General features: G+C 48.2%; 1 protein-coding gene across 4 annotated transcripts in view; it reads left to right on the forward strand.

The window, feature by feature from the left end:
• Positions 1 to 26725, forward strand: part of LOC119174491 (uncharacterized) — a 791579-nt gene that overhangs the window by 309584 nt on the left and 455270 nt on the right. The window contains exon 1 of one of the 4 annotated variants that reach the window (XM_075895556.1): positions 11065 to 11083. The exons of 2 other annotated variants lie outside the window; for them this stretch is intronic. Coding sequence is in view for 1 of the 2 variants with exons in the window: in XM_075895553.1 (XP_075751668.1) it covers positions 25897 to 26083 (187 nt within the window). In the remaining variant the exon portion in view is untranslated. Of the gene's footprint in view, positions 1 to 11064; positions 11084 to 25273; positions 26084 to 26725 lie in introns of those variants that run through there. One more of the 4 variants, XM_075895553.1, reaches the window with a different exon arrangement.

Here is a 26725-nt window from a genome sequence, read left to right on the forward strand (position 1 = left end):
GCTCATGCTCATATCTGCGTGAAATTGTGTTGTCCTATATATTATCGTGCGTACATATTTTCACAGCGTGAAACTAACGAGTACTGATGAGAGGGCACAACACAGGCGCTGTGCAGTGCGAGGCGACACAGCGCCTGTGTAGTGTCCTCTCATCAGACTTCGTTCATACGGCACTGCACTGATGCGTCGATGCCAAATCACCAACCAGCCCAAGTTACTATTCTATTATCTTATTGTTGTGTTCCAAGCACCCCTGCGTCACGAGCGAACCCGCGAAGGACCGGTTGCTGAAACTGCTTCCAGATGTTGACTCCTCCCCTTCCCCCGCTCGGCGCAGAGGAGCCACCGTCGTTTCCCCCGGCAGTTCGGCCGCCGCCTCCATCCGAATAGGAATAAACTTGTTTTTAACCGTTCGAGGCTGTCTGAGCTTTTTGGACTACCGCGACCAACGCGTACGTCTATGGGCCGACGACAACTCCGGGCATAACACTTATCATGCCAGCTGCGTTACCTAATAAAGTCACAGAACCCACATGTTCGACAGATCAGTGAAACTACTTTAGTTCTGTAATCCTTACTGGCTGCCCATATCAGCCTTAGAAGATGATTGGTATGATGATGTGTGGAGTTTAACGTCCCAAGACTGCCATATGATTGTGAGACGCGCCGTAGTGGCGGGCTCCGGAAATTTCGACTCCCGGTTGTAGCGGGAGCGTTTCTTCGTGGAGGCGAACTGCCAGAGGTCCGTGCACTTAGACTTAGGTACAAGTAGAGGACCCAGGTGCACATGACCGAAATTTCTGGAGGACTTGGAGGACTCTTTAACAGCGTCTGTCACAACCAAACCGTGGTATAGGGCGTAAAACCGCGAAAATAATGATGATGGTTATTACTCTGTAAGCCGAATGAATCAGTCCATTGAACCATCAGGTTTTCTGCAATATTTACTGTGGAACACTGTCTCCGTGGTCGTCCAGCCCAAGTCGGGATGGTTGGTAGTACGTGGATTCACCTAGTCTTTATGCTTACTGCTTCGAACGCACCTGTGGCTTCTTTTATTTTATTTTTTTGCTTTTTCGTCGGATAAAAGAATGGTTCGTTGTGAACCTCATCACCTGATTTCAACTGGTGAGCTCGGAGGGGTCAAGGCGGTGCAGGGGGACTGCAGACCTTTTTGTTGAATTTCATTTTGCGACGGAACGTGCTTACAGGGCGCCTAGAGCCTAAAGAACAAAGCTTGGGCAAATCTGCCCACTATCCATCATTACCTTGTTGGCTGAAGCGCCATGCATTGCTGCCCCTATAGACACCAGGGCCAGCTTTCATTCTAGTCTTCCTGCTGATCTTGTCCTCCTATTTTCCTTCGTTCCTTTCATTCTAGTGCTCTATTCTGAAACCCTGTGCTGTAAACGAGGCCCTAACTTCCCAATACAACGCGTGGTGGCGCTTCTTTTCACTTAATTTTGAGAAGCGCCAGCGTGTATGGAGTGCTATACCTTCGCGCGGTAACCGGGCCACCGGGCCTGCACGAGAAAGTGACCCCACCTTTGCCACAACAGTACGATTTCCAGCGTGCCCTGTTGAACTCTCCGCACATCGCGAGAACGAATTCGCCTACTCATAATTGCAAATCGAGTTATGATCGCGCTCCGTAGCGTCTTTCGTCGTGCGCGCGCACGCCGACGCCTTTGGCGCGCATCGCATCGCGCCGAGGTCCGCTGACCCTCGCTGGTGAGGGCAAGACCGCGAGACTCGCGGACGCGCCCGCACGTACACGATCTTTAGTCAATGAGTGCTGCATCCACATCGGCCCAGACCGAGCGTGCGATTCTTGCAGGCTGAAAGTGCCGCGGCGAAGAGTGGCGCGATGGCGCGAAGGAACGAAGTAGTTGTGTGGCAATAGTGGGCGGCTCACTGACGTCATTGCGTGTTTGGATAACTCCTCTATAGCTGCGTTCAAGCACTCTTGTCTCCGCCCTGTGCGTATAGCTTTCGTGCCCTTCTTTTACTGCTGGTGTAGCGGTACTTACTTCAACACGGTCAGGGTCAGAAACGGCGTTCCTGCTGGGCTGATCCTTGTGGGATACCTCGATGCCAACGTGTTCGCTATCGAAGCTCGAGGGAACGAAAGTGCTTTCGTAGTAAATAACTGCACAAGCGGCTGTATAGCTTGCGTCAGCTGCTTTTCTTTTTTCTGCTTATTGGCCAATGTTAATGCTCGGAGGCAGCCAGGCACAATAGTGACGTCGCTGGCAAAACTTACAACGATTGTATGCTTTTGACACTGAGTTTTGCGCCTTGGTGGCGCTGATAAGCTGGCTGCTTGTGCATCATTTTGAGAACGGCAGCGCGAAATTTGACGTACACGTACAAACAAGCATTGATACGCACAGCACAAGTGTTTGTTTCTCGGCGTCTCTGTGTTGTGTGCGATTGCTCTTTGAATTGTTTGTTTCTCTGTGACTCTGTGTTGTGTGTGATTGCTTCTTCTATGTGCAGATGTTCTCAAGACCAGTTGTATGCGATGAATTATGTGATTACCGACGAATTAGATTAACGATATTCTCTATAATGAGGGTGTACGTCGTGGCCAGTTCGTCGTAATTGAGGGCAGCATTTGAATGGATATATAAAAAAATTAATAAAAACAATACAGTCGGGAAAACAGAAAGGAAGTGGGAGCCATTACAGGAACGCGCGAAACTGCCTTCTCCACGAAGCGGACATGGAGACGACGTGAAAACAACGGTGTTAGCTCTCTAGCAACCTTCGCACCTGCACTGAAAAAAAAGAAAGAAAAACAAACAAACAGATGTAGAGCGGAAAGTATTGCGCGCGTTCGAGCAAGTGACTGAAAAGCCTAAACCGGGAAGCACGCCGAGAGCACCATTGTTGCTAACCTTCTATTCTCGCTTCGAGGTATTTCAGCGTCAGTGCTCGTCGCATACGGCAAGTACGCAGCCTCCCATATGATGCCAGCGAATGACTGAGTACTACGTGCGGGTGTGCGTGTCGTCGCGTGAGTGCGTTTTTCTTTCTCTCGCGCTCGTGCGCCGAACTCTCGACTTGATCGAACGATGATGCGCTCGCTCCGCAAACTTTGGCCTCCTTTTGCCTACGCCGCCGAATGTATAATCGCTATTCCCGGGGGTCTATGAGCATATATATTAGCGCTCGACGCGTGCTACACACAGCGTCCTAATTTCTCGACGAATGTATATGAATGAGATTAACTAAACGCTGCAGTTATACGGTGCCGACGCTATTTGGGGGACGGTAGGGGGGGGGCACCGTGGCGCAATCACGCGCCCCCCTGCGCCGTGACGTCATTGTGTCGTCGTGAAGAAAACGACATGTGTGATCATCAACTTGAGAACTCGTGTTTTCATTACGCAAGCTCCGTCTGTAGATAATGTTCGCATTCAGGATTGAGATTACCCAATAGCATCTCAGGAGAGTGACGTGCTGCCGACCTGGCAGTCGCTGGAGTCATCCCGGGGTCACCTTTCGAGGAAGCTGAAATGCTAGAGGGCCGTGTACTGTGAGATGTGGGCGCATCTTAAAGAACCCCGGATGATCTAAATTTCTGCAGCATCCTGATGATATTGCCACGTGGTTGTGACGATGAGAGTGCTGCAGCACGATTGGGAAATACTTATTTGCCTGAAACGTGTTGCTCGAAATGTGAGAGGTGATATGCGGAGTTTAACGTCCCAAAAGAAATGTGAAAAGCCACGGTACGAGCAATTCGCGCTGTATACACACTCATAGCAACGAGAGCAGTCGTTGACCGCCGAGTATAAAATCGGATGAGCAGTAAAGCGCGTCGACAGGATCGGCGTTACCTTACGTGGCTGTGTCGGTTACCGAATAAGCTCTACTGTTCGTGTTGAGCACTCGAGCTTATCAGAAGATTTCAAGATTATGTGATAGTCGATAGTCTTCACTGCACCTGACGGGACCAGGTCCCTGTCGTCAGTCAGTGCACGATCACCGGTAACGGTGAAAACATATGTCGGGCTAAAGAGGTCGTGGATTCGAATCTCAGTGAGCAGGTGGGCTCCTTGGTAACTCGAAAGCCAGAGCCCAGTCAGGTCCATGAGCCGGGCTCAAATAGGCCGACGTCTTTTCATATCGGGTCCATGCCACGCTCGGGCTACATGGTTTTTCGTCGGGCGGGCCGGGCCAGGGGCAAAGCCCTATTGAGCCCAAAATATACACGCTGTACTGCAGTAATTTTTCCGACACGTTGCGATGAGCACGCAAAGTGAGTTTTGTGATTATTTGTCCCTCTGTCTTGCGTCTGGGATGCTGAGGTTCCCTGGTGAACAACCACTGCAATGTGCCAAGCCTGAGAAAAAGATACTGATTGTTCCGGCTACCACTAAAAGCAGCAAAGAAAACTTGAGAGTGGCCGTATATGTAATGCGGTCACGCCGCACCTCACTGAAGCCCGAATCATTGGACAGCTCGCTTTTTTGGAGAAACACCGTGTAGTTTGTGTGCATAATGACTGTCACATATAATTTTTATATGTTTCACTTTGATATGTTGAATACATTGTCACATTTTAGGAAAGCGATATCTTGTGTCTGCAGCAAACTTACATAATGTCGGGTTGCACCGGGCTTAGTCCTGGCTTTTGAATGTCGGGCCCTGCTGTCTCGCATCAGCGTCAGACTCAGGCGGGCCTTCGATGCAGTCGGCGGACCCAGGCTCTGACTCGTGATCGGAAATGCGGCTCGTGCACAGCCCTATGGTCAACCTTGTTCCGTGGCCATCGCTTTATAATATCAAACGTGATCACTCAGTGTCACTGTTGTGCACGTCAAGGGAGTGGACAGTCTGTATAAGGCATTCAAAAATTCGATTTGTCGCCTTGAACTCCGAAGCGACGGCTTAAAAGCCTTGCACCTACCTTCGAATTGTGGAACAGAATAAGCGTTTAAGAGACAAAACAACGGAAGCATACTGGAGTCATTTCATTTAACTTGGAGCACCAGTGTGGCCGTTGGTGGCTACTTTGCACCAAATTGGCTACTTTTCGACTAGTTCGGCAAAAAAAAAAAAGAGTCGGCGCCACTGTTTTTTATTGCTACTTTTAAACTTCTCCTTTTACTTAATGAAGGTGGTTTCATTTACTCATCGATAGTGAAAACTTGGTACGTAATACAGCTCCGGTTCTACTTGGCTACAAATTATAGGCATTCAACATTAAAGGACATGGCACCTTCAGCCACTTTCAGCGTGAGGTCTGGCGCCTTTTCAAGTCCACCCAACAGCAATCATGTAAGAAGAGCACTTAACCACTCGACCAGTTTCTGTCCAAAATGTGTACCAAAATTCTTCTCGATATTCTGGCTCGTCTGTGTATAAAATATAACGCTACTGCATATCACATGCCTTGAATCTCTCGTGAGTGCCGATTGCATGTACGACTCCGCAGATGACAGAACAAGTCCGTAGCTATCCTTCCTTCAAGAGAAAGCGCCAGAACTCGCGATTACGGACCACAATGAGGACCATTAATGAACGAAACGTTTATGCGGCAACTTAATGAAGCTGCTGATCACACGCTCGACTTCTGGGCATTAAGCCGAAAAGCTATGCCTACAGACGAAGCAGCAACCGATGCAGCGCGTTCCCCTCAGTCGAGAGCTGGATCTCTTATCACCAGGCGAAATACCCAGCTGACGTGCATGCACCTGATTTCGCTGTAGCCCGTGAGATATAGTACGCTTTACTCGGTATTCGCCGCGTTTCTCTTGCCGTCCGGTCTCCGAACGACTGATTTATGGGAAAATGGAGGGGCGCAGTTAATTAGGAGGCACGCGCGACCACGCTTTCGCCGCGCGCAATTTTTTATGCCCAGCCGACAGAGGAGCAGCAGCGAGCATACTGAAAGGGCCTCCGCTTAGTCGACGACGTTCCGTGGATTTACGACTCCACAGCGCGAGGAGCGGAGCTTGCACGGGCGACGGCTGTTCGTCTTCCTGACTGCGTGTACACGTACTCGCTCGTCACGGCAAGTTGCTTGTTTCGGGCGTATGCAGACACACGGGGGCACTGGTGCATTCCATGTAACTCCGCGACGCGTATAGAAATTATAGGTGGCACCGCTAGCGGAGGTTATATATACACATGTACCATACGGTATCACTCTTTATAGAGGTAGTCCGGTTCTCTCGAACCTTGAAGGACTCGGAACGCCAACGCCCTGTCGCGGCTGAAATTATAAGCGCGTCCCCCGACGTGAGGGACAAAGAAAGCGCGTGAATTACAAGCAAAGCCGGCTCCTTTAGCGTGTTCCATTGCCATCTATGTATATACCACGTCGCACGTGCCAAGGAAAGGAAAAAGGAAGGAAAATAGAGGAAAGGCAAGGAGGTTAACCAGCCTATAGGCAGCCGGTTTGCCACCCTGCGCATGGGAGAGGGATGGGGGAGATGAAAGAGAGCGGAGAGGGAAGATAGAAACAGCACATTTGGCAGCACACGCGCGCACACTCAGTCATAGTCCAGTCTTGTCGCACGTGCCAAACTAGTAAACTAAAGGGCGAAGCCCATCTATGTATACCACTGCGTGCGTGCTAAACCAGTAAACTAAAGGGCGGAGCTCGTAGAGAAGGATACGACCCATTCACGCCGCACATTTCGCATAGTTGCAACTGTTCCATTTTAACGTCGTCTTCTTTTTGTATACACAGTCGCACGGTCGCAGACCCCGTTTCGGAATCGCCAATTACCTCCCGCCGCGCGTTTCCGAGGCGCGCAAATTAGGCGCAGCGAAGTCGTTTGTTTCGGGAGGGGACATAAGCTGTCTCGAAGGAAAATGTAACGTAAAACTGTGTGACAAGTTGTTCCGACGCAGTGGGTGCTTGCTATTTTGTATAGGTCTGTGCGTGCTCCTTGCGTTCTTATAAAGAACACACACACTCTCTCTGTGTCACTCAATTGCTTGCTTACTTGCGTGCTTGAGTCGTTTCTTCGTAGTTTTTTACCGCGTCATACATGCTTTACTATAATCATGTTTTACGTGAGCTCTCCGTTTCCACGTGATTGTTTACTTTTTATTCTCCCGTTCTTCTTTCTTTTCTCACCAGTTCTTGTTTACGCGTTTTTTTTTTCTTTTCTTTCAGATTTACTTATTTTTAATAAGCTTTTAAGGTTGCAAAACTTCGTCTATATGTCCCAGCTAAGGAACAACGACGACAGCAAGAGCAACAAAAACGGAGCAACGAACCGAGCGAGCGCAATTATTTCCCGTGAGATGGTCGTGCCATTCGATGTATAACTATATAGTCGTAGGGGCACTTGCTGTCGCTTGCGTGGAGGGAGAAACAAACCTACGCAATCGTACTGGGGCGCGCCTTTGGCATCGTCGCGGTGAACGACTTGCGGTTGTCGGTGGGCGCGTAATTACAAGCGTAGGTAGCACGACACTTACTTGCGGGGCTTACAGTTTATTCTCGCCTATACTGGACCCAAGCAATCCACCGTCAAGGGTTGTGTAAGCTGCGTTGCTGCTCATAGGCATTCCCTTCAATATACCGCTGTACGCTACCTTGTTGTCGCTTGGCACTTTTGTAAGTAATAGCACTGCGAGATTAAATGGTTTTAGCGGCAGTGTTGTCTTGTGTTGTCGGTGGTGTCTGCGGCTCGCTAAACACGGGGACTGGTTCTGAGTTCGCTTCGAGTCGCTTTTCAAGGTACGTGGCTGAACAGCGTACAATCCTAAAGACTTCTGTCGATCGTGGATGCCCTGTCATTTCCCTCCCCTTTGTAAATGAAGAAGAATGTCATTAGGACTCTGCCCCCCCCCCCCCCCCCCGCTGCCAGTCCTCTTTGCGCCTCACTGATCCTGGCTATACTTTTTGGCTCAGGATCATTGCAAGATTGAATTCTGACATATGACTATACTAAACGTACTTGTTTGTTAGCACACACTGCTTGACTCCTATTCGACATCCTGTCGTGAACGAAAAGATTTCGATACTGACAATAAATGCGTATCGTTAGTGTCCTACTATTATAACCACCCGTACGGCATTCATATAACTATGAGGCCCCTCTTAACTATCCTGCGCGTTGACCAGACCTATCGATGCACTGAGCATCAAAACGCTGATGATTTACGGATAAGCTCTAATGAGAAATACTCTCCATGAAAATATTAAAAAAGCCTATTTATGCACTGCAACATTGCTGCACACCCGCAGAGGCTTCTCTACGGGAGGAAATATGTTTCTCTGGTGAATGGGCCATCTGACCTGTAGCGGCTCCAGCAACGTACGCGCATGCTATTGGTGGTCTATTATAGCCGCCCAACGAGAAATACGCCGGCGGGTGCATTTTCTCATCCCTTTTCGATCATCCTCCGACGCTGTCGTTCCGTGCTCACAGCCTCGTGTTGGGTGCAAAAAACGTTGCCTAAAGAAAACGGATGATCTCGCTAATGCCCGTCTAAACCCGTTCCAGCTTAACGTGCCTGCAGCGATCACCTATGCACAGGGGTTCGCGGCGTCCATAGGTTATGCACGAACCACAACTCGCTTTTAGTTTTTTTTTTTTTGTCCCGTTATCATCGTATGCATGGGTTATGCAGAGCAGCGTAAATGCACGCTGCTGCAACGGCTCAACAGGTGCGCCGCACCCATGTAGCGCGATTGACCGGAAACTTGTCTCGCGTCGCGAGTGGGTTGGGAAGATGAGCTCTTTTAAGTTAAACGGGAAAGACTATACTGCGAACCAACAGGCGACGCTTTTCGTTCACTGCTGGCGAGTCCCAGTTTCGCTAATGATGCTTCCAAGGTCATGATTCGTAAAAGGTATCTCTGAGAAATAATCGACGCCTTTTGTGATTGGGGGCTCTGTTACATTTTCCTCTAACGTCGACGTAGCCGACGCGAACGCCGGTCGCTTACATTGCGACGTCGACTCGCGAACTTCGAATTACGTGAATGCGTTCTGATATTGGAGTGTCAATGCAATACGGTGCTGTGTAGTTTACGGTCGTCCTTGTGTCGCCGGCGCGGACAGGAGGAGGAGGAGGTGTTCTAGTTTCAGCAACGCCCGTTACCGGAAGTGTCCTTGCTTCGGCTTCCGTCGCTCCAGATTTAGTTATCTCCCTTTAACAAAAGCGTATATACCCACTGATACATTAACAATTGTGTTTTTAATACATCATTTGAGGTGCAGAAGTAACTCTGGTCGGCAGATACAGCTTCCAAATCGAGTCGGGACACAGAGGCAAGCAAGATGGAACAATGTTCAGAACACACAAACAAAAGAGACAAAAGGACGGCTGTACGACGCAACTTGTAAAGCGGAGAGCCTGCTCGAAAGATAACAGGCCAGGGTATACATCCATGGCCTACGGCGACGCGTCTCGTGCAATCGGTCCCCTCTTCGAGTCGTTCGGGGTGTGTACTACACGCGGGAACCGCTTCGGCGCCTCGAAAGTCGCCCGGTCACTCTGCGCGATCGGCCGTCGTCTGAGCACCACGGACAAGACACTTCCACTACGACGACGACTGGCACACTCCGTGGTCCTGCGGGCCGCATCTGCCGCTGCGTGCAGCCAGTGGTGAGCTCTGGGTATAGGCCAGTGGGTCAGCGGAGCCGCGACGCGTTCGTGCAGGGAGAAGGGGGTCTCTACTCTCCGGCGGAGAAGCCGGTGCCCGAAAAAGGGGACGGGTCTCACCCGCTCGCCCTCTTCTCCGGTGGTGCTGGAACTCTCCTCCCGGCGGGGCTGGCTGTTGCGCGAGAACTCGATCCGTAAGAATCGTCGTACATCGGTTGCGGCGGAAGATGGCACACGTTCCGCGGCCGTCTCCACAGCCGGCACCGTCCGACACTCGCGGCCGTGTGAAGAAGTGAACCGTACGCACCCTTCTGCATCTTGGCCGGGTTTCGGATTCACGTCTCAAGGAACCACGGGCTCCTTGAGGACGTCGTTCTTCAAGATCTTTTCTTTTTTTTTTTTCTGTCGTGCGCACGTGTTAGTCGATTCCTGCGTCTTGACGTGACTATAGAAGGGACAACCTGAGCGAGGAACACCAGCATCTCTGGACCACTGCACCGGAAAGACATAGACCGGCGTTCCGTGAAAACGACTGCAACTGTGCTAGTGCTCAGTTTGATGTGTACACTGGACGTTAGTGACGCCGGAGTTGCGGGAATACGAGTGCGTACACTTTGTCTTTAAGGACCGTGGCTGTGTCTCTCGGATCGTATGTTGTATTACGTTACGTCAGACTTTTAAGCTGCAATCTTCATCTTCACGACCCTCCAGCGAAGTGTTTGTAAGGAAAGCGTTTAGCGTGACTACCCGTGCCTGCGGTTTGCTTGAGCCGTTCTTCGCGCTGAACCAAGTTCAAGGACAAGAGGCGCGTTTTCGTACTGCTACGGCAGTCATCGCCAACGTGGGCACAGAAGAGGCCATATTTTAGTGTCTAAATTTTGCACGCCTGTCGGGGCCGTCTGGAAAGGTGTTTTTATAAACGGACCCCTACGAATGTTTTATTCTTCTTTCCTTCGGCTTTAACACCCCGCTGAATGAAAAGCGCATAAATTAAGGGAATAGAATATCGCCCTTTGTACATCCCTTTGTGCATCACTTTGTTCGGAACCGTTAGGAGAAGTATTTGCGAACCACAAAGAAGAGGAGAGGGATGTGGCCTTGAGAGCTGCACCGATGTTTACTCTGGAGTGGCAGTCAGCGACGTCGAAAGGGCCGCCTTTTCAATAAAGGCAGGAAAGGAAGGGCCTGTCTACCGAACGCAACATCCGACCTTGCGCCGGCTCCCCGGACTGTGACGAGAAGGGCAGCGCGTAACCTGTGCGCCGTCATCGTCCGTCCTTCGGCGCGGTCTTTGCACGCTTCAGCTCTCCTGTTACGTACGGCCCCGCGGCGCTGGGTGCTTACTACAGTACGACAGTCTGTGCGCGTGTGCTTCGCCCTGCTGGAACGACTTCTGCTCGGCGTTGTTGAATGCGCATATGTGCGACCTTCATCACCGACTCTGACTGGACCCTGCAGTGCGGTTGCTTTTTCTTATACGGATACGCATCCCCTTGAATACGTAAGTTCGTGAGCCCTATCTTTCGTTTGTGCGTGCATGCATATATTACGTTGTGGTTTATTGTTGCGCCAGATCTGTTTGGGCATTAGTGACGTGGGAAAAAAAGACCCAGGCGTTTGGTCTTTGCCTTGCAAAATGAAAACAGGTAGCCCTGACTTGCTCGAAAACACGATGATGGTAAAACTGGTCACGAGTGTTCACAGATTCGGCGACAGCTTTCTCATGTGCGCCGATTTTTGGAGATTCACTGGGCGGTAACGCCACACCGATCAATTTCAAGTTGGGCTCCTTAGCATGGAAATACCACCAGTGGAATTGGTGAGCCAGAGTGGACGTGTGGACGAACATGAACAAAGTCCCTCTAATGCGTTTCAGCGTGCTTGGTATAACAGGCAACTTGAGAGATCTGTCGCGATCAGTTCGTCATCCGGAATCAAAAGTTTTTTGTCAGTCCGATGCAAAATATGGACGATCACATGTTCCACAGAACAATGTCCGAACTTATATTTTTGCATGTTTTCCGTATGCGGCCTTCATTCACAGCCATCGCGGGAAATTAATCTATCTACGCCACACGAGTGCTTCGTGGAAGCGCGGATAACTTCGTGCTTTGATGAAACGGTGCAAGAGAGCCCATCACTCAGCAGCTGCTCGCGATATGAACTGTACTTATAGCGTAGCGTACCACGAGTATCAACCATTCTTTGTTGTTGATGGGGGTAAAGAGTGGAACTACTATGCTCAAGTTTTCAGTTTACACGTGGGATGGTGGATGGGGGGAGAGGAAAAACGGAAATAGAGAGAGTTCAGATCGTTCGCGGGGCACAACGCGAGGCTTAGAGAGTGTACACATACACACACACACACACACACACATGAAATAGATTGCATGTCCTCGGGTATTAGGTACTGCAGAAGAACACGTGCGACCTTCATGTGTTAAGACGGTTGTGGAAACTCATTCGGTGACTTGAAAGCCCGCCACCGTGGTCTTGTGACACGCCATAGCAGAAAAACTTACGGGTGCGTTTCGTTGGCTACGAATGTTTTTGCCATGAACGAACTATCTGCTGCACATTTTTTCTGCTGTTCCTGCGAGTTACCTAACAAAGAAATCAAGTCTATCTTCACCTCGCGTACTTTTCTCATCTGTATTTATGGTATACGAGATCTTTTATTTGCGAGAGTGGTGGCTGGAAAGATAGAAGACAGGAAATTTGTTATGGTAGAAAATGTGAGAGCTTGGCCTTAATCAACGATCTCGTTAGTTAATCAGCGTTGTGGGGGGGGGATGGTAGATTATATTAAGATAAGGGAAAGGTGTAAAGATTCACCGGTCTTGTTTCTGCACGAGGGCAGAAAAGAGTGAGATATAAATTCATAAAGGGTGAGGCTCTCGCAAACGACGCCCAGCTATAGAGTAACCCTACGCTCCGAAACTCAGGGTGAGCGTTGAATGTTCCTTGAATGGCTGAGTAGTGCATGCGAAGTTTTATAGAAGCACGCGGTGAAGAATATACAGCTGCATTTAAGCGTCGTATTGCGTTCCACGGTGTATACAAAGTCGTGGCTGTTTCTCAAAAAACAAAAGCAGAACAATGAAGAGTTCTGGCTATCTATACGCTATAATTCATCAGTCACGTTCTTGAAGGCGCTCAGTGCTGATTCCGCCATGATGACCTCCGCAGCAGCTGACACAAAGTCGGGTGCCCTTTTTTGTCCTTTAAATTACTGAATGCCAACAATTTCATGCAGTGTGTCTTGTCACAGACACAAAAAAAGAAATAAACAAAACCCTAGTTGAGCGTGCAACGTGCATCAGTTTCTAGATTAGTTGATTTCGACGTTAGATAAATTGATTTCGAACAAGATTCAGTGCACGAGCATGCATCAAAATCTATGCTGATATGTTCGGGCCGTCATTTTTTTTTTCCGAGTTTAACGCCGCGGCAGGTAATCGAACAGAACTCAGCAGCAGCAGCAGAATGTCAGCAGAATGTTCAGCAGGAGAATGTCAGAGGATCCTCGGGGTCAACGCCGTCTTTCCTACCGTGTATAGGAAAGCTCGAAGTGATCATCAATTCTCCAACAGAGTTCATGGGCGTTGGCAAGGAAAGAAAGAAGGGGTGCGAAACGGGCGCTTGCTTCTTTCTTCTTAATTCCTATAGAGTAGCGTTACCTTACGAACGCGGCGTTGGCCTCTATTCGTTTGGTGGTTCATACCACTGCATTGCTGCAAGGACCAATGATTTGAGCTGACATCTTTGCATTGGCATTCAGCAAAAGGTATAGACAAAAAAAAACAGATAATTGTACAACTAAAAACAATCCCAGTCCCCTGAAACAGCTTTCAGTGTTTACAGCACACAGATGACGTCTATCTCAAATAATGTGCCCAGAGTTTGTGGGCACACCTGTAGATGGGGAGCGGAATCTCTATTTGGTGGACACTTCCAACCGGCGATGCCCGGAATGCGATGGCTATACTCCTGTAATTTGCTGTAAACACTGTTTTTTTTTTCTTTAGGAGCAGCGAGAAGATCAAGCTTCACGCTTGACTGAATTACTAGACTAGACTATGCGTATTATCGCGAGTTTCGTTAACTCTACGCAGCCATACGCGAATTCATGAGAGCAGCGCGCGAAGCTTATGTGTACCGACGGTATACTGCTGTTATGACTTACATATCAGCTTTACATATTTTACTTGTGTTTATCCAAACGCTCTGTTTTGTGCCTCATTTAAATTCTCGTACGAACGAAACACGAAACAAAAAAAAACCTGCTAAAGCGATTGCATCTGTAGCGGCCTGCAGCGAACTATGTTTACGCCGTGGGAAATATTTCCACGTGGCCTCGCACACGCCCATGGCTCGTGGCAGCGTGGCCTCCATCAGAATGGACTCAATTGTGTGCATCTACCCTTAGTCGTTACGTTTGAACGGGTCTGCCCCGCTATCGCTGCCTCACTATCGCCGCACTTACGATACGCTGTCCGTGTCATTCGCCCTGAATCGCTGCTACTGTTTACGCTTTCCGTGAGGGTTGCGCATTTAAAGTACCGCTTAGAAGGGCGAACGTAGTCGTACTAGATTAACGGAGTGATAGAGTACCGCTTAGAAGGGCGAACGTAGTCGTACTAGATTAACGGAGTGATAGAACAGCCCCGAGGTGGGCAAGCATTACGCAGAGACAAGCGCAATATCTCTATTGCCTGCAACAACAGTAATTCCCCTGCTTGAATGACCTGACGCTGCGCCGATATGAGAATAAAGTGAAATGATAACGATAAATAAATGCGGCGTCGTAACCGTGCATTATAAACGTTTGCCGTGCATTTTAGCGAGCCGTTAATCTCAAGTAAGTCATTCCAGTTCTGCTATCTCCATCATTTCTTTATTTTTTTTTAAGTCATTACATGAACCACCTGATCATTCACAAGCTCTCGTGCGAATTGTACTGCATCAGTTATGTTGCTTCAGAGACTTAGATATGGTGCTTAACACTCATCATGGCTCCGTGGAGTTACATGCGCGTTGCACATACATTACAATGACTTCCAGTAACAGATTTTTGCCTCTCACCAAGTGTATCACCTTTTGGGAATACGTTTGGTGAGACAGTTTATGATGCTGGTGCAACTTCAATGAAAAAAAAATTACAACATATCCACGGAGTGAATGACGAGGAGTGGGGCAAAGTGGCCGTCTGTCCGCCCGTTCGTGCGTCCGTCCATCCATGCGACCGTGTGCCCTTCTAGTGAACACTCTAAGTACCGCCATCTCGCATCTTTTCATCATATATTCATGCTATAGAAGTGCCGCCATCATGCGGACATTTGAAGGACTAAACGAGAGGTGGCTACCCACTACTACTATCCTACATCACACATCGTGGACGCATGACCCATGGCTTAAGGAGCTTCACCCCTAAAATGTCTACAATTTAATCAGCGCATATAATGACGCCACTCTTAGATGGGCGCTGTCTGTATTTTTCTTTGAACAAGCTGCGGCAACCAAGGAGCTTGGAGGCAACCGCATGAGACCGGAGGTGCTATTCTGGACACTGTCTAATTCCGTCGTATTGTCAAATTTCGTAATGGTGGCACTTTAAACCAATCAGAGAGATTGTAGCAAACCACTTGGCCAATTAGCATCAATTATTGGTGGAATCTGACAGCATGGCGAAATTCGACAATGTCCAGAATAGCAGCCGATACTCACCTAAAGATGATTTTTGAACGCCGGGGCAGCGGCGAGCCAAGGGTACCAGGAGAACTATTTAACTACCGCACACTTTTCATGAGTTCACCGTACACTGCAAAATATAGGCTATTTGAATTCAGCTTTCTGTATTTGTTCACCCCTTCGACTTGTACGCAAATTTCAACATAAAAGTGATTGTCCACATATTTCAATTGCAGGGACGTGTGTGTTTGTATCACTTGTTAAGAGAAATTAGGTTTTGAAATTTCGAGAAGCAGCAATAGAAAACTGTTGAAAGTCATGTGCCATGGCTTCTGCTTTCTACTTTGGCTGACACTTGTCTTTCTCAACGACGAAGTCTGTTCTATATGTTCTTTTGCATTGTGCCGAATTCTCACCCAGGGATTTATTACGGATTGCGGGACGGCTTTATGCTCTCCCATAGTAGAGTACCTATAGTACTCTAAATCGTTTCTTACTTTTTCTAAACACACAATTTCTCATCAAGTGTGAGGATGGCTTTATGCTCTCCCATAGTAGAGTACCAAGTACTCGAAATCGTTGACCCGTATTCTAAACACAATTGTTGGTAAAACTTCTACATTTTCCATGGAATGGCTCTGTGCCCTCGCCCAGTAGAGTACTTAGTACTCTGAATCGTTAACCTCGTTTCTACACATTTCCTGTTATTGCGCCACTGCGTGGATTTATCGTTGTGTAGGCACACAGCGCTTTTTTTTATTTTACAAGAGGACCTCATCAAGTGTGAGGCCCACGGGATGGCTTTATGTTCTCCCATACCTCGTACTCCAAGGTGTTAACAAAATTTTCTGAACACTCATGAACTCGTTCAAGGCGTAATATGTGTCGACACCGCCTCGAAATTGTGAGACCCAAGGGACGGCTCTTCGCTCTCCCATGGAGTACCAAGTACTCTAAATCGTTTACTTTTTTTCAACACACAACATAATGCTCTCCCATGGTAGAGTACCTTGTACATGGTAGAGTACCTTGTGCTTGGAATCGTTGTAGATTTGTTCTTAACAAATCGTTTTCGCGTTGTTGATGTGCATGTGCACTGTTTCCGTATATTCGTAGCGCCCTATGATGGAAGAACCTTTGTATTAAACACAGGCGAATACAGTTAACCGCTTCAAACTGGAATGCTTCCATATCCCGCTGCATGATTATTTATGCGGGAACTGCTAACCACGAGGGCGCAACTTTGCTGTTCAACCACGGTGACCTGCTTTCAACAAGAAATTCAATGTAAAAAAAATATCCCGTGGTTGTTAAGCATGCAGAGTGAGGTTACACTACGGAAGCTTCATTGATCGAGCTCACTTCGCAATACCCCTCTAGTGCGCGCCTCGTAATCGTACTTTGGTTCTGGCAGATAACACCTTACTTTTTTTTCCTTCAACCACGCGGTAACTTTGGCCAAAATACGTAACATGTACGGGCCGATTTACCACGAAAGCCCACGTAGTATGTTTCGGTCGCCTCGCCGTGGTGGTCTATGTGGCTAAGGTACTCGGCTGCTGACCCGCAAGTCGCGGGTTCGAATCCCTGCTGCGGCGGCTGCATTTCCGATGGAGGCGGAAATGTTGTAGGCCCGTGTGCTCAGATTTGGGTGCACGTTAAAGAAATCCAGGTGGTCACAATTTCCGGAGCCGTGTGTACGCTTCCCATTTTTCTTTTCAACTTACATTTGACTTTTATGCACCGCTGGCGTCGCGATTGCCCTGACTGAAAGACGCTTGGCTAAAACCAACAACGCACTTTGCGCTCCGATAACGTTGAGCGTTTGAGCAGAACGTGGAATGGACAACAGAATCGGTCAGCTAAAGGCGCCTAACAAGTTCACCTTTAATCGAGCACACCAACGCCATCACCAGACGCGGCGCAAGAACGACGTTATGCGAGTCGAGAAAAGAATCCGCCGCGTTGAGCCCCATTCTCGGCGTCTACGCGCTTATAGCTCGTCGCCAATCATCTGCGATTGTATAGCTGTGCGCGGAACCGATTCCTTAGACGCTAAAAGCAGCGGGGGTGACCGCCGAAAGGGCGCACGCGCGATATATTGCCACAGCGGGAGGTGGCTCGTTTGTTCCCGTCTTAATCGCACGCTGAGCGAACGAGTACACAGTGTGCCCGGCGCCTTGATTTATGTTTCGGAGCCGAAAGTCGAAGCGGTTTCATTTTCGGGGATTCGCTGGCGCTCGCATAGTACGTCGTCACCTGCGGTGATCAGCCGTTCCGGTGCGTTTCCGTATCGAATCGGGGCAGCGGATGACAGCCGGAGCAACGTGGTGATCCGGAACACAGCTACTGGGCGACGCGAGATGTGTACTGTAAACTGGAAAGGTATTCATCCTACGTATGTTGCTGTCGATTGATGTTTATTGATAAACTATAGGCACTCAGTTCTAAAACAAACTGTAATCTCGTCGGTAAAAATGGCCGTACTAACAACTCTTAAATAACTCTGCATTTTCGACTTTTGTGGTCTATGTTTAAAGGATGGTCCTGAACCTCAATAAGGTGGTGATGGCAATATAGGACCTAAATGACGTACTATGCTACGAAACTGTCTTGGTTTCATTTCCTGGGAGTTCTGTCGTGACGTTATTGCATAATTAAAATGGTCATCTTGGTGCCCATCATTATCACTTAACTACGACGTTATAACGCTTCCTCGTCATGTCATCTTTGCCTATGCTGGTAGACGTTGTGTGACCTGAATTGACGCAACGCCAACCATGTAGCAACGCAGTACTACGGCTTTGGGAAATGCATCTATGCGACGGTGTGGTGTCATTCCTGGTACTCTTATCTTGCAGTGACTATTCGGAAGGTAATCGCCCCGCCGCGTTGGTCTAGTGGCTAAGGTACTTGGCTGCTGACCCGCAGGATGCGGGATCGAATCCCGGCTGCGGCGGCTGCATTTCCGATGGAGGCGGAAATGTTGTAGGCCTGTGTGCTCAGATTTGGGCGCACGTTAAAAAAACCCAGGTGGTCGAAATTTCCGCAGCACTCCACTGCGGTTGCTCTCCTAATCGTGTGGTGGCTTTGGGACGTTGAAACCCACATATCAATCAATCCATTCGGAAGGTAATGCAGTCTTTATTGAACCGGGCGTCTCAGCAGTGTATGCGTTTCGTGAGCGCAGGACAGAGCCCAGATAGCCTTTATGCATTAGTTCAGTGTCATCGATTAGAAGTTTAATAATAATTGATGGCACTTAACGTCCCAAAACCACGATACGATTGTGACAGACGCGGGAGTGGAGGGCTCCGGAAATTCCTGCCTCCTGAATTTCTTTAACGTGTCTAGCTGTGGACTTAATACTTACAGGGAGGTGGGGGGGGGGGGGGGAGGAGGGCAGTCTGTTTTAAAATATATTCACTAGCACTGACCAGCGACCAGCTGGCCGACCAGCTTTGGGCCGTTCGGCAAGCTGAAGATGCCGCCCGGGTCCAAGGACTTCGAGCGGTCATCTGAGGCACCGCCATCATAATCGATGGAGAGTGGGAAGTGGCATGGGTTAATGCCCTCTTCACCCACCTCGCCCAGTGAAAACTGCTGGACCTTAAATAAAGTTCATTCATTCATTCATTCATTCATTCATTCAGTTATGTACCGTGGTTTAATCAAATATACGAAATGGAGACCCGTCGGCGTGAATATCGCTGGGTGTCCTTTTCTTCTGTAGTGTCCTAAACTTCATCGCTGCAGTGCCTCGTAACAATACACTTGGATTATTGACTGGGATAAGCACAAAATTGCTTAACTATATACGCATGAAGGAAATCGGTTCTCCGCAGTAACGTTCCCATCGTTGCTCAGTCACTAAAGTTAATGCAAAATACTACGTCCAACATACGTGTTTAAATTTTCTGATTGACCATCTATTTCCTGATGGCGCTCAATCTTGCGGATTTACCCCTGTTATACTGTCTTCACTACTGCCCCAAGAACGCACGCAGTCTGCAGAACATGCGCAAGTCTCACTTGTAACATACCTAAAGAGTACCGGAGGTCACTTCTTTCTCTTGCGCTTGAACGGCGCAAATACCGATATGTTTCTGGTCTATAGAGCGTCACCTTGTTGCTGCTTGAGCTGTGCGCCATCGTTTGTGAGTTTGGATAAATCCTAACGCTTGAAAAGTTGCGTTCAAGATGACCTTGAAGGCAATCATAACTATAGTGCACCCGAATGCCTTGACGATCGACTTCACCCTGGCCTTTATGCGGGCCTTTCCGGTCATTCATTACTTACCCCGAGTACCACGTGACAGGCTCTTTAATTAACCGATCCATTTATTATTCGCTCTCTTCTCTAACAACCGTTTCCGTTTTGAAGCTACCCGGAGGGCGGAGGTTATAATGGTTAATTTAGGCAAACAATGGCTCTCCGAGAGACCCCTTATACGCGGCGCTCGACAGCACCATTTCCATGTAGTCCAACGGCGAAAAATTATTAGCGTGTCGCTCTTGTACACGCGCAGGGCAGGTGCCGACACCTACCACCTTGACTGAAAATAGCATACGTATATGTCCACGTCGCTTACAAAAACTGGTCGAGCGGATTTGCGTAATTCTCATACAGCGCCGCACTTGTTTGCAAGACTCGGACCGACGACGTTAGTCGCCGTGGCATTGTCTCTACTTCTTCAGGGTCTCTCGTGTCGCACAAATGTCTTCCTGTGCCATGGTGTGACTCATACTGTCGGACAGTTTTTAACTACCAGCATGGCCGAGACCCCCTTTAAAGGAGTCGATGGAGAGAGAGAGAAATGCGAGAAGTAAATGAGAAGCAGTGTTTTCTGTGTTGCTGCTGCCTTCCCCTGTCCCCTTCTCCAGTGCAGGGTAGCCTGCCGGGGATCAGCCCTGGTTAACCTCCTTGCCGTTCTCCTTGTGTTCTCTCTCTCTGCCGTCTATGCGGCAAGAGCTCGAAAGAAAGGAAGAAATGTTTACCAAACGGGCGCACGCGCTGTCATTATAACAGTCTGGCGAGGAACCAAAGGATGGCACCGGCGAAGGAAGACGTAGCGAGGCCTTGTCGCGATGGCTGACGGCCGACAAGGTCGCGTGGCGGTTTTAATTGTGTCGCGATGTCGCGCGTGCGTGCTGCATCTCAACTCGCCACGCGTGGCTTTGTTTTCGTGTCGTGCTCCACGTGAGGTGTACGTGCCGAAGTATTTATTTATTTATTTATTTATTTATTTATTTATTTATTTATTTATTTATTTATTTATTTATTTGTACCCTCAAGGCCTACAGGCATTTCAGAAGGGAGTGGGTTACAAGGTTATACAAAAAACTAAAAAGCAGCAACAAAAGTAGTAAGCAGATAAGTACAAACATACATGGGCCCTAATCATACAATGTTAGCTAGTGCTGCACGAAACTGATGGTTGTCTTCGATTGCGGCGGTCAGTCCGGGAAGGCGGTTCCAATCTTGCGACGTCCGAGGAATAAATGACTGAAAGAAGGCATTGGTGTTGCATGGTATTGTTCCTACTTTGTGTCGGTGATCCATACGAGAAGAAATATATGAAGGAGGAGTAATTAACTCACTGAATAGGGGCGAATTATGGTAGTAAATTTTGTGAAAGAGACAGAGGCGAGAGTGTTTGCGGCGCGAAGTTAGAGTGGGTAATTGAAGCAAGTTTTTCATGGACGTGACACTTGCCGCACGGGTGAAATTACCGAGAATGAAACGTGCTGCGTTGTTCTGCACGAGCTCAAGTGATGTCACCAGATAGCCATGGCTCGGGTCCCAAATGGATGATGCATATTCGAGTTTAGAACGAACCAATGATTTGTACAAAAGTGTTTTTAAAGAGGTAGGTGCAGAAAAGAAGTTGCGAAGGTAGCCAAGCAGGCGATTAGCATTATTAATAACGGTATTAATATGAATCGACCAGGTAAGATCAGTTGTTATATGAATTCCCAGGTATCGGTACGACGTCACAGGTTCAAGAAGTGTGTTGTTAAGGTAATAGGAACCCGTCGAAAGGGCTGTTCTTGAAATGCGTAAGACTTTGCATTTAGTTGTATTAAGTTCCATTAACCATTGCTCACACCAGTTAGAAATTGCATTAATGTCCGATTGCAGTGCCGTAACGTCGTTATCATTGTTAATTTCTCGAAAAATAACACAGTCATCTGCAAACAAGTGAATATTAGAGAGAACACAGCTAGGTAGGTCATTAACGTATATCAAAAACAAAAGTGGTCCCAAGACAGAGCCCTGGGGAACGCCGGAATGAACAGAACTGGGTGAAGAGTCATAGTTATTGGCTGTGACGAACTGGAAACGATTAGAAAGGAAATACTCAATCCATGCAAACAACTTAGGATCTAGATTTAACTTGCTTAGTTTGTAAAGGAGTAGTTTGTGAGACACTTTGTCAAAAGCCTTGGAGAAGTCGAGGAAAATACAATCAGCGGATGAACGGCGATCTAAAATTAAGTGTAGCTTGTGGGTTAATGAAAGCAATTGGGTCTCGCACGAGAACTTCTTTCGAAAACCATGTTGCGTGGGTGAGAAGAAAGAGTTAAATTCAAGAAATTTGACCAGATGGGAAAAAATTACATGTTCGAGAATTTTGCATGGAATGCTTGTTAGTGATATGGGTCGGAAATTGTTAGGCGTGTGTTTGTTACCGGACTTATGGAGTGGCACCACCTTCCCGACTTCCCAATCTGCCGGCAGGATGCTCGTGTCGAGGGTCTGCTGGAATATTTTGCACAAAATAATAGAGGAATACACAACAGTACTTTTTAAAAACTTCGTATTAATAAGGTCAACACCGGGGCTCGATGAGGGTTTCAGTGACTGGATTATGTATGTGTATACAGTTCGTGGCGAGCGCCTGAAACAAAGAACGAAACACTGCGGGAATATGCATTTTTATCTGTCTTCCTCGTGATACTCGGAAATGCTGCAATTTTTTGCCTTATCGGTGGTCTTAGCTTATTCTGTTCTTTTTTTGTTCTTCGCTCTGTTCGTGTATAGTAAACGAAGGGTCATATGAGGCAACATGTGTTTTCCGCAAGTTTGTCTGGTTTGATTGATTGATAGATATGTGGAGTTTAACGTCCCAAAAACCACCATATGATTATGAGAGACGCCGTAGTGGAGGGCTCCGGAAATTTCGACCACCTGGGGTTCTTTAACGTGCACCCAAATCTGAGCACACGGGCCTACAACATTTTCGCCTCCATCGGAAATGCAGCCGCATAGCCGGGATTCGATCCCGCGACCAGCGGCTCAGCAGCCGAGTACATTAGCCACTAGACCACTGCGGTGGGGCAAGTTTGTCTGGCGCACGGGAAGTTCGCTGTTGTGATATTGAAGGTATAGCTCACAATAAAATATAAAGATTCAATTAACACAAGTTCTTAATGGGAGTATATTCTATTGCATAAAAAAAAGCTTAGCAGCATCTTCGCTACTGCTAAGCTCTTGTTTTGCTGTGTTACTGTCGTGTCTACGCTTTTGTCTCGTGTACGCAATCGTTCGGATGATGACAAAAAGGCAACTCCAGAACTCTAGTGGCAGAAAGGAAACTCCACTAAGTTTGTTCTTTTTAAGACACAACCACTTATATATTAAAAGAAGCGAAGTGAGCAAAGGGAGGCACTGACTAGCACTTTACGTGCGCCTTGTGCAATACAATTATGGGAATCTTCAGACTCTGCAGACGTTGTTTGTACACCGTAGTGAAAATGTTTCTTCTTGTACGATGGCAGCAGTCCCCCTTGGTCAACCCACCCCTTTTCTCAGAACTTGTGTGCCTTCATACATGAAAACACGTTTGATTGTAGCGCATTCCTGTTGTTAAATAAAAGTCACATTGTTTGCGTTGATTGCGTATGCTGCGGGTAACGTGATCTGGTGTGTTTTGGGAGAGACAAATACACCATGAGAGCCGGCGAAACGCTCACTTCGTCGCACCCTTGATTAGTTTGTGAAAAGGTGCCCCTTCGAGATCCCGGGAGCGAGAGTGGCTTACAAAACAGTCAAAATATGTCGGTAGTTAGTTTCTGCGAATAGCTGCGGTCACATGTACAGATTCTGAGTAGAGTGTATTGGGGCTGAATTCTCGAAACTCTATATACGGGAACTCTCTTTACCATTGGCTGACTGAATTCACTAATGATGCGCCGCGCATCACGATTGGCTGAAGACGATCGCTCTTACGAAAAATTCTGGCGTACCATGTTTGGCTGCATTTGTAATCTTAATAGGTACGCTTCGTACGCTGCGATGTCGACAGTAATTACTAGAACAAGAGCGAGTAGCGCCAGTCTATGTTCATCATTGCCGCATGGTTACGCCGAACCACTCAACAGCTTTTTTGTTGTTGTTGTTCTAATGATATCTTTCCCCAAGTTTCGTGCACGCAAGGACGGGGCGACTACATGTGCCATAGTTTAGTCACGGCTTCTCCAATAAAGAAAACGGCGTTGAAGTGTCGTTGATCCACGTGCATCATGCCCTTGGAAGGTGCTGCCTATTCCACGTACAGTGCATACGCACTTACCGATATTCTTCAGTTTTTTTTACAATCCCGTATTTTTTGTTTCACGCAGAAAATGAGTATCCCTAAACTAAGCCATTCATAAAAGCTAAGATCAGCCACATGATTCCCAGCTCAATTAGGCCTACATGTAACCTCGCTACCGAAGGTCAAAGGGAAATGAGCATGGGTAAGAAAATTGGCTGTCTTTTCTTTCACTCCCGAAGCAGAGAATGAAGAGACGTCGTGACGGAATGCAGGTGTAGTCGTTGGTGACGAGTAGCTACGATCGCGCGAACTGTTCACGCCTTTTTTTTGTTTTTGTTTTTGTTTTCCCGAACGCGCGTGCGTGTCTTTTTCTCTTACCACTGTTCGCCCGCGGGGCTTGCTAATATCTCGGCGCCAAATTAGAGCCTCCCTCCTCGCCTGTCATTCGCATAGCCAGCGACGCCAATTGGAAGCCACGCTGTGGGCACCGAACCGAGCAATAAACACGTTCACCTTGACGCGGCAAAAAAAAAACACGTAGGAGAGCGCGGCATCAACGGCGGGGGGCGCGTAGCTCTGACTATAGGCCCGCTGTAACATTCATTATGCAAGGGGAGAGATATACAAATATCAAAAAAGAGAACAGACTGGAATCAGAAGACGACAGTTAACTGCACAACTTCTCTCACCTCTGCCTCATGCCAGTACGCTTGACAGGTCTTCTGTAGCAGGGGGGGTTATGTTGGAATGAGCCAACACCCTTTCAGCTGAGTCAGGCTCCGCCTCACCTCTTCGTTGACGCAGATGCACGGGAGACAGTCGTGGCGATCAGAGACCCTACGTTGCGTTTTCGCGTGGACTAATATACACGGGAGTCGAGTGTGCGTAGTGGTTCTGCAGCCACAGACACGCATGGGCAGAGAGCGGGACGTGCGGCCTTCACCTTGCCTCGTGACACCATGCGACACGGAGACAATACGTTTGCCTCGCTGCGACCGTTCGGTATATAACAGGCCTGCATCACCAGCAGCACGGCAGGAGGGCCTTAGCCAGCTGCGCGCGGCTCCTATGGATACACGCGTCGCGCCTTGCCCTGTTGTAGGCGTTCGCGTGCCGAGGGTCGCTACTCATACACTCGTTTCTGAATAGGAAGAAGTTCCACATCGGAGGATTCCTCTTTTTTTTTTTGTTTTCCCTCCCAGCGTCTCGTGGTGGTCGCCGAGCCATAGCGTACGCCCATTGTGTTCCTGGGAGAAAGGAAGGATTTGTGTATGAATGTTTGTGTGTGTGTGTGCAGCAGGCGAATGGTTTTCTCGCTCCCCTTGGGGCGGCCCTCTCCTTCGACTCTTATGTAGTGGCACACTTCGCGGATGTCCTTGGCTGATCCTTGAAGCATGGGCTTTCGAGCGTTCACTCTCGCGCCGGCGCTCAGTGTCTGAGGAGGTGGTGAGCGTGTTGTGTGTGTTCGCGGTGTCCCCGGCGTGTTGTTTGGCATCCCTTTGATGCCCGCGCCGCCGACTGCTTGCCCAGAGAGGTGCCCTTCAACTCGCGTGTGGTTCCCGCGGTCCGCGTTTGCAAGAACAGTCTGAGGAGCGTGGTGTGTGTGAATCCAAGTGCTCCAGCATTTCCAGCTTGCCTTGTCAACGCTGCTAAAGGTGTTACTGATGAATTTGTGTGGTTTCGTAATCCCTGTCAAACTTCTGTCATCCTGACTGAACGACGGGGGCAGCGTCCAGCTACATGACCTCAGGATTACGAATTTCGAAAACAAGATTCTACGCCAGTTATAGCATCGTGGCAACTCAACTTTGCTGTATTTGCTGGCTTGATGGCGCACACGTCTTCGGATCATGTCCCGTGGGACAACCTCATATTCTTTGCAACACTTTTGTTGTGCCCACTGATACAAGAATCATGCCGTAGTTGCTCCACTCGAAGAAATGAAGTGCTCATGGATTTCCTCATAAGCGAATAACAGTGAATTATTTGTCTGTTTGATAACTTCAGTGTACCACATACGTCTCGGGCATGCTCCGGGCAATATGGATAATCTGACTTCAGCGGAGTTCTTCGTGCGGAGACCATGACGCGAACCAAGTTCGTCAAGGAGTCGGATAGCCCTTGTGAAGCGCGATCGTTCAAGCGACGGGGATCAATTGCTTCTCTGGCTCCCCGCGAACTTCGCCCACCAAGGCTGTACAGGAAGAGGCCATTCAAGTACGCCGTCAACAAGCGGTCGCCGAGCATCTCGGGAGCCAGGCGTCGTGCCGGTAAAGCTCGTCTCTGTGCGTCAGTGTCTTGCAGACGCGGTTCACATGTATAGTGCCCTCGATCTTAAGAAAGGGTGGGTTCAGTACCCTCATTTTTGTGCATAATTGATGTGGTGAAGTAAGTACAATCTTTTCTGAAGATCTGCCTCTTCTCTGTCGTGTTTTCAATTACTACGATAGTATTCTACGTATATCTCTATACTGAACACTACTGTGCGTAAATATTTGAAACATTTAGACAGCGATTCGAACGATGCCATACTTGACTAAGTGATTCAGTTCCAGTCAGTAGTACTCCTCAATATCTTTTGAATAGCTCTTAAACACTCCAGTGTCTTAGCTGTAACGGAAAGAAACGTTGTGTTGGAAAAAAATTCTAATACGTTTTGTCTCAAGAAGCATAGCATATACAAATTTAAAAACTTAATCAGGGCAGCAAGCTACGGCACTCCGGAAGCATGACATGGCTCTCTTATCAAGGATTGCTAGCACTCTTTGAATAAATGTTATTGTGCTTATGAGAACAAATCGATAATTTACTTATGATGATCATTTTCATAAGGAACTCTCCTTGGCCTATTATGTAATGACGTAACTTCTTTAAATTGTTCATACAAACATGTGGGCGTCCTTTGAAATTAT

This window comes from Rhipicephalus microplus, chromosome 5 (assembly GCF_043290135.1).
Source record: "Rhipicephalus microplus isolate Deutch F79 chromosome 5, USDA_Rmic, whole genome shotgun sequence".
Taxonomy (NCBI): Eukaryota; Metazoa; Arthropoda; class Arachnida; order Ixodida; family Ixodidae; genus Rhipicephalus; species Rhipicephalus microplus.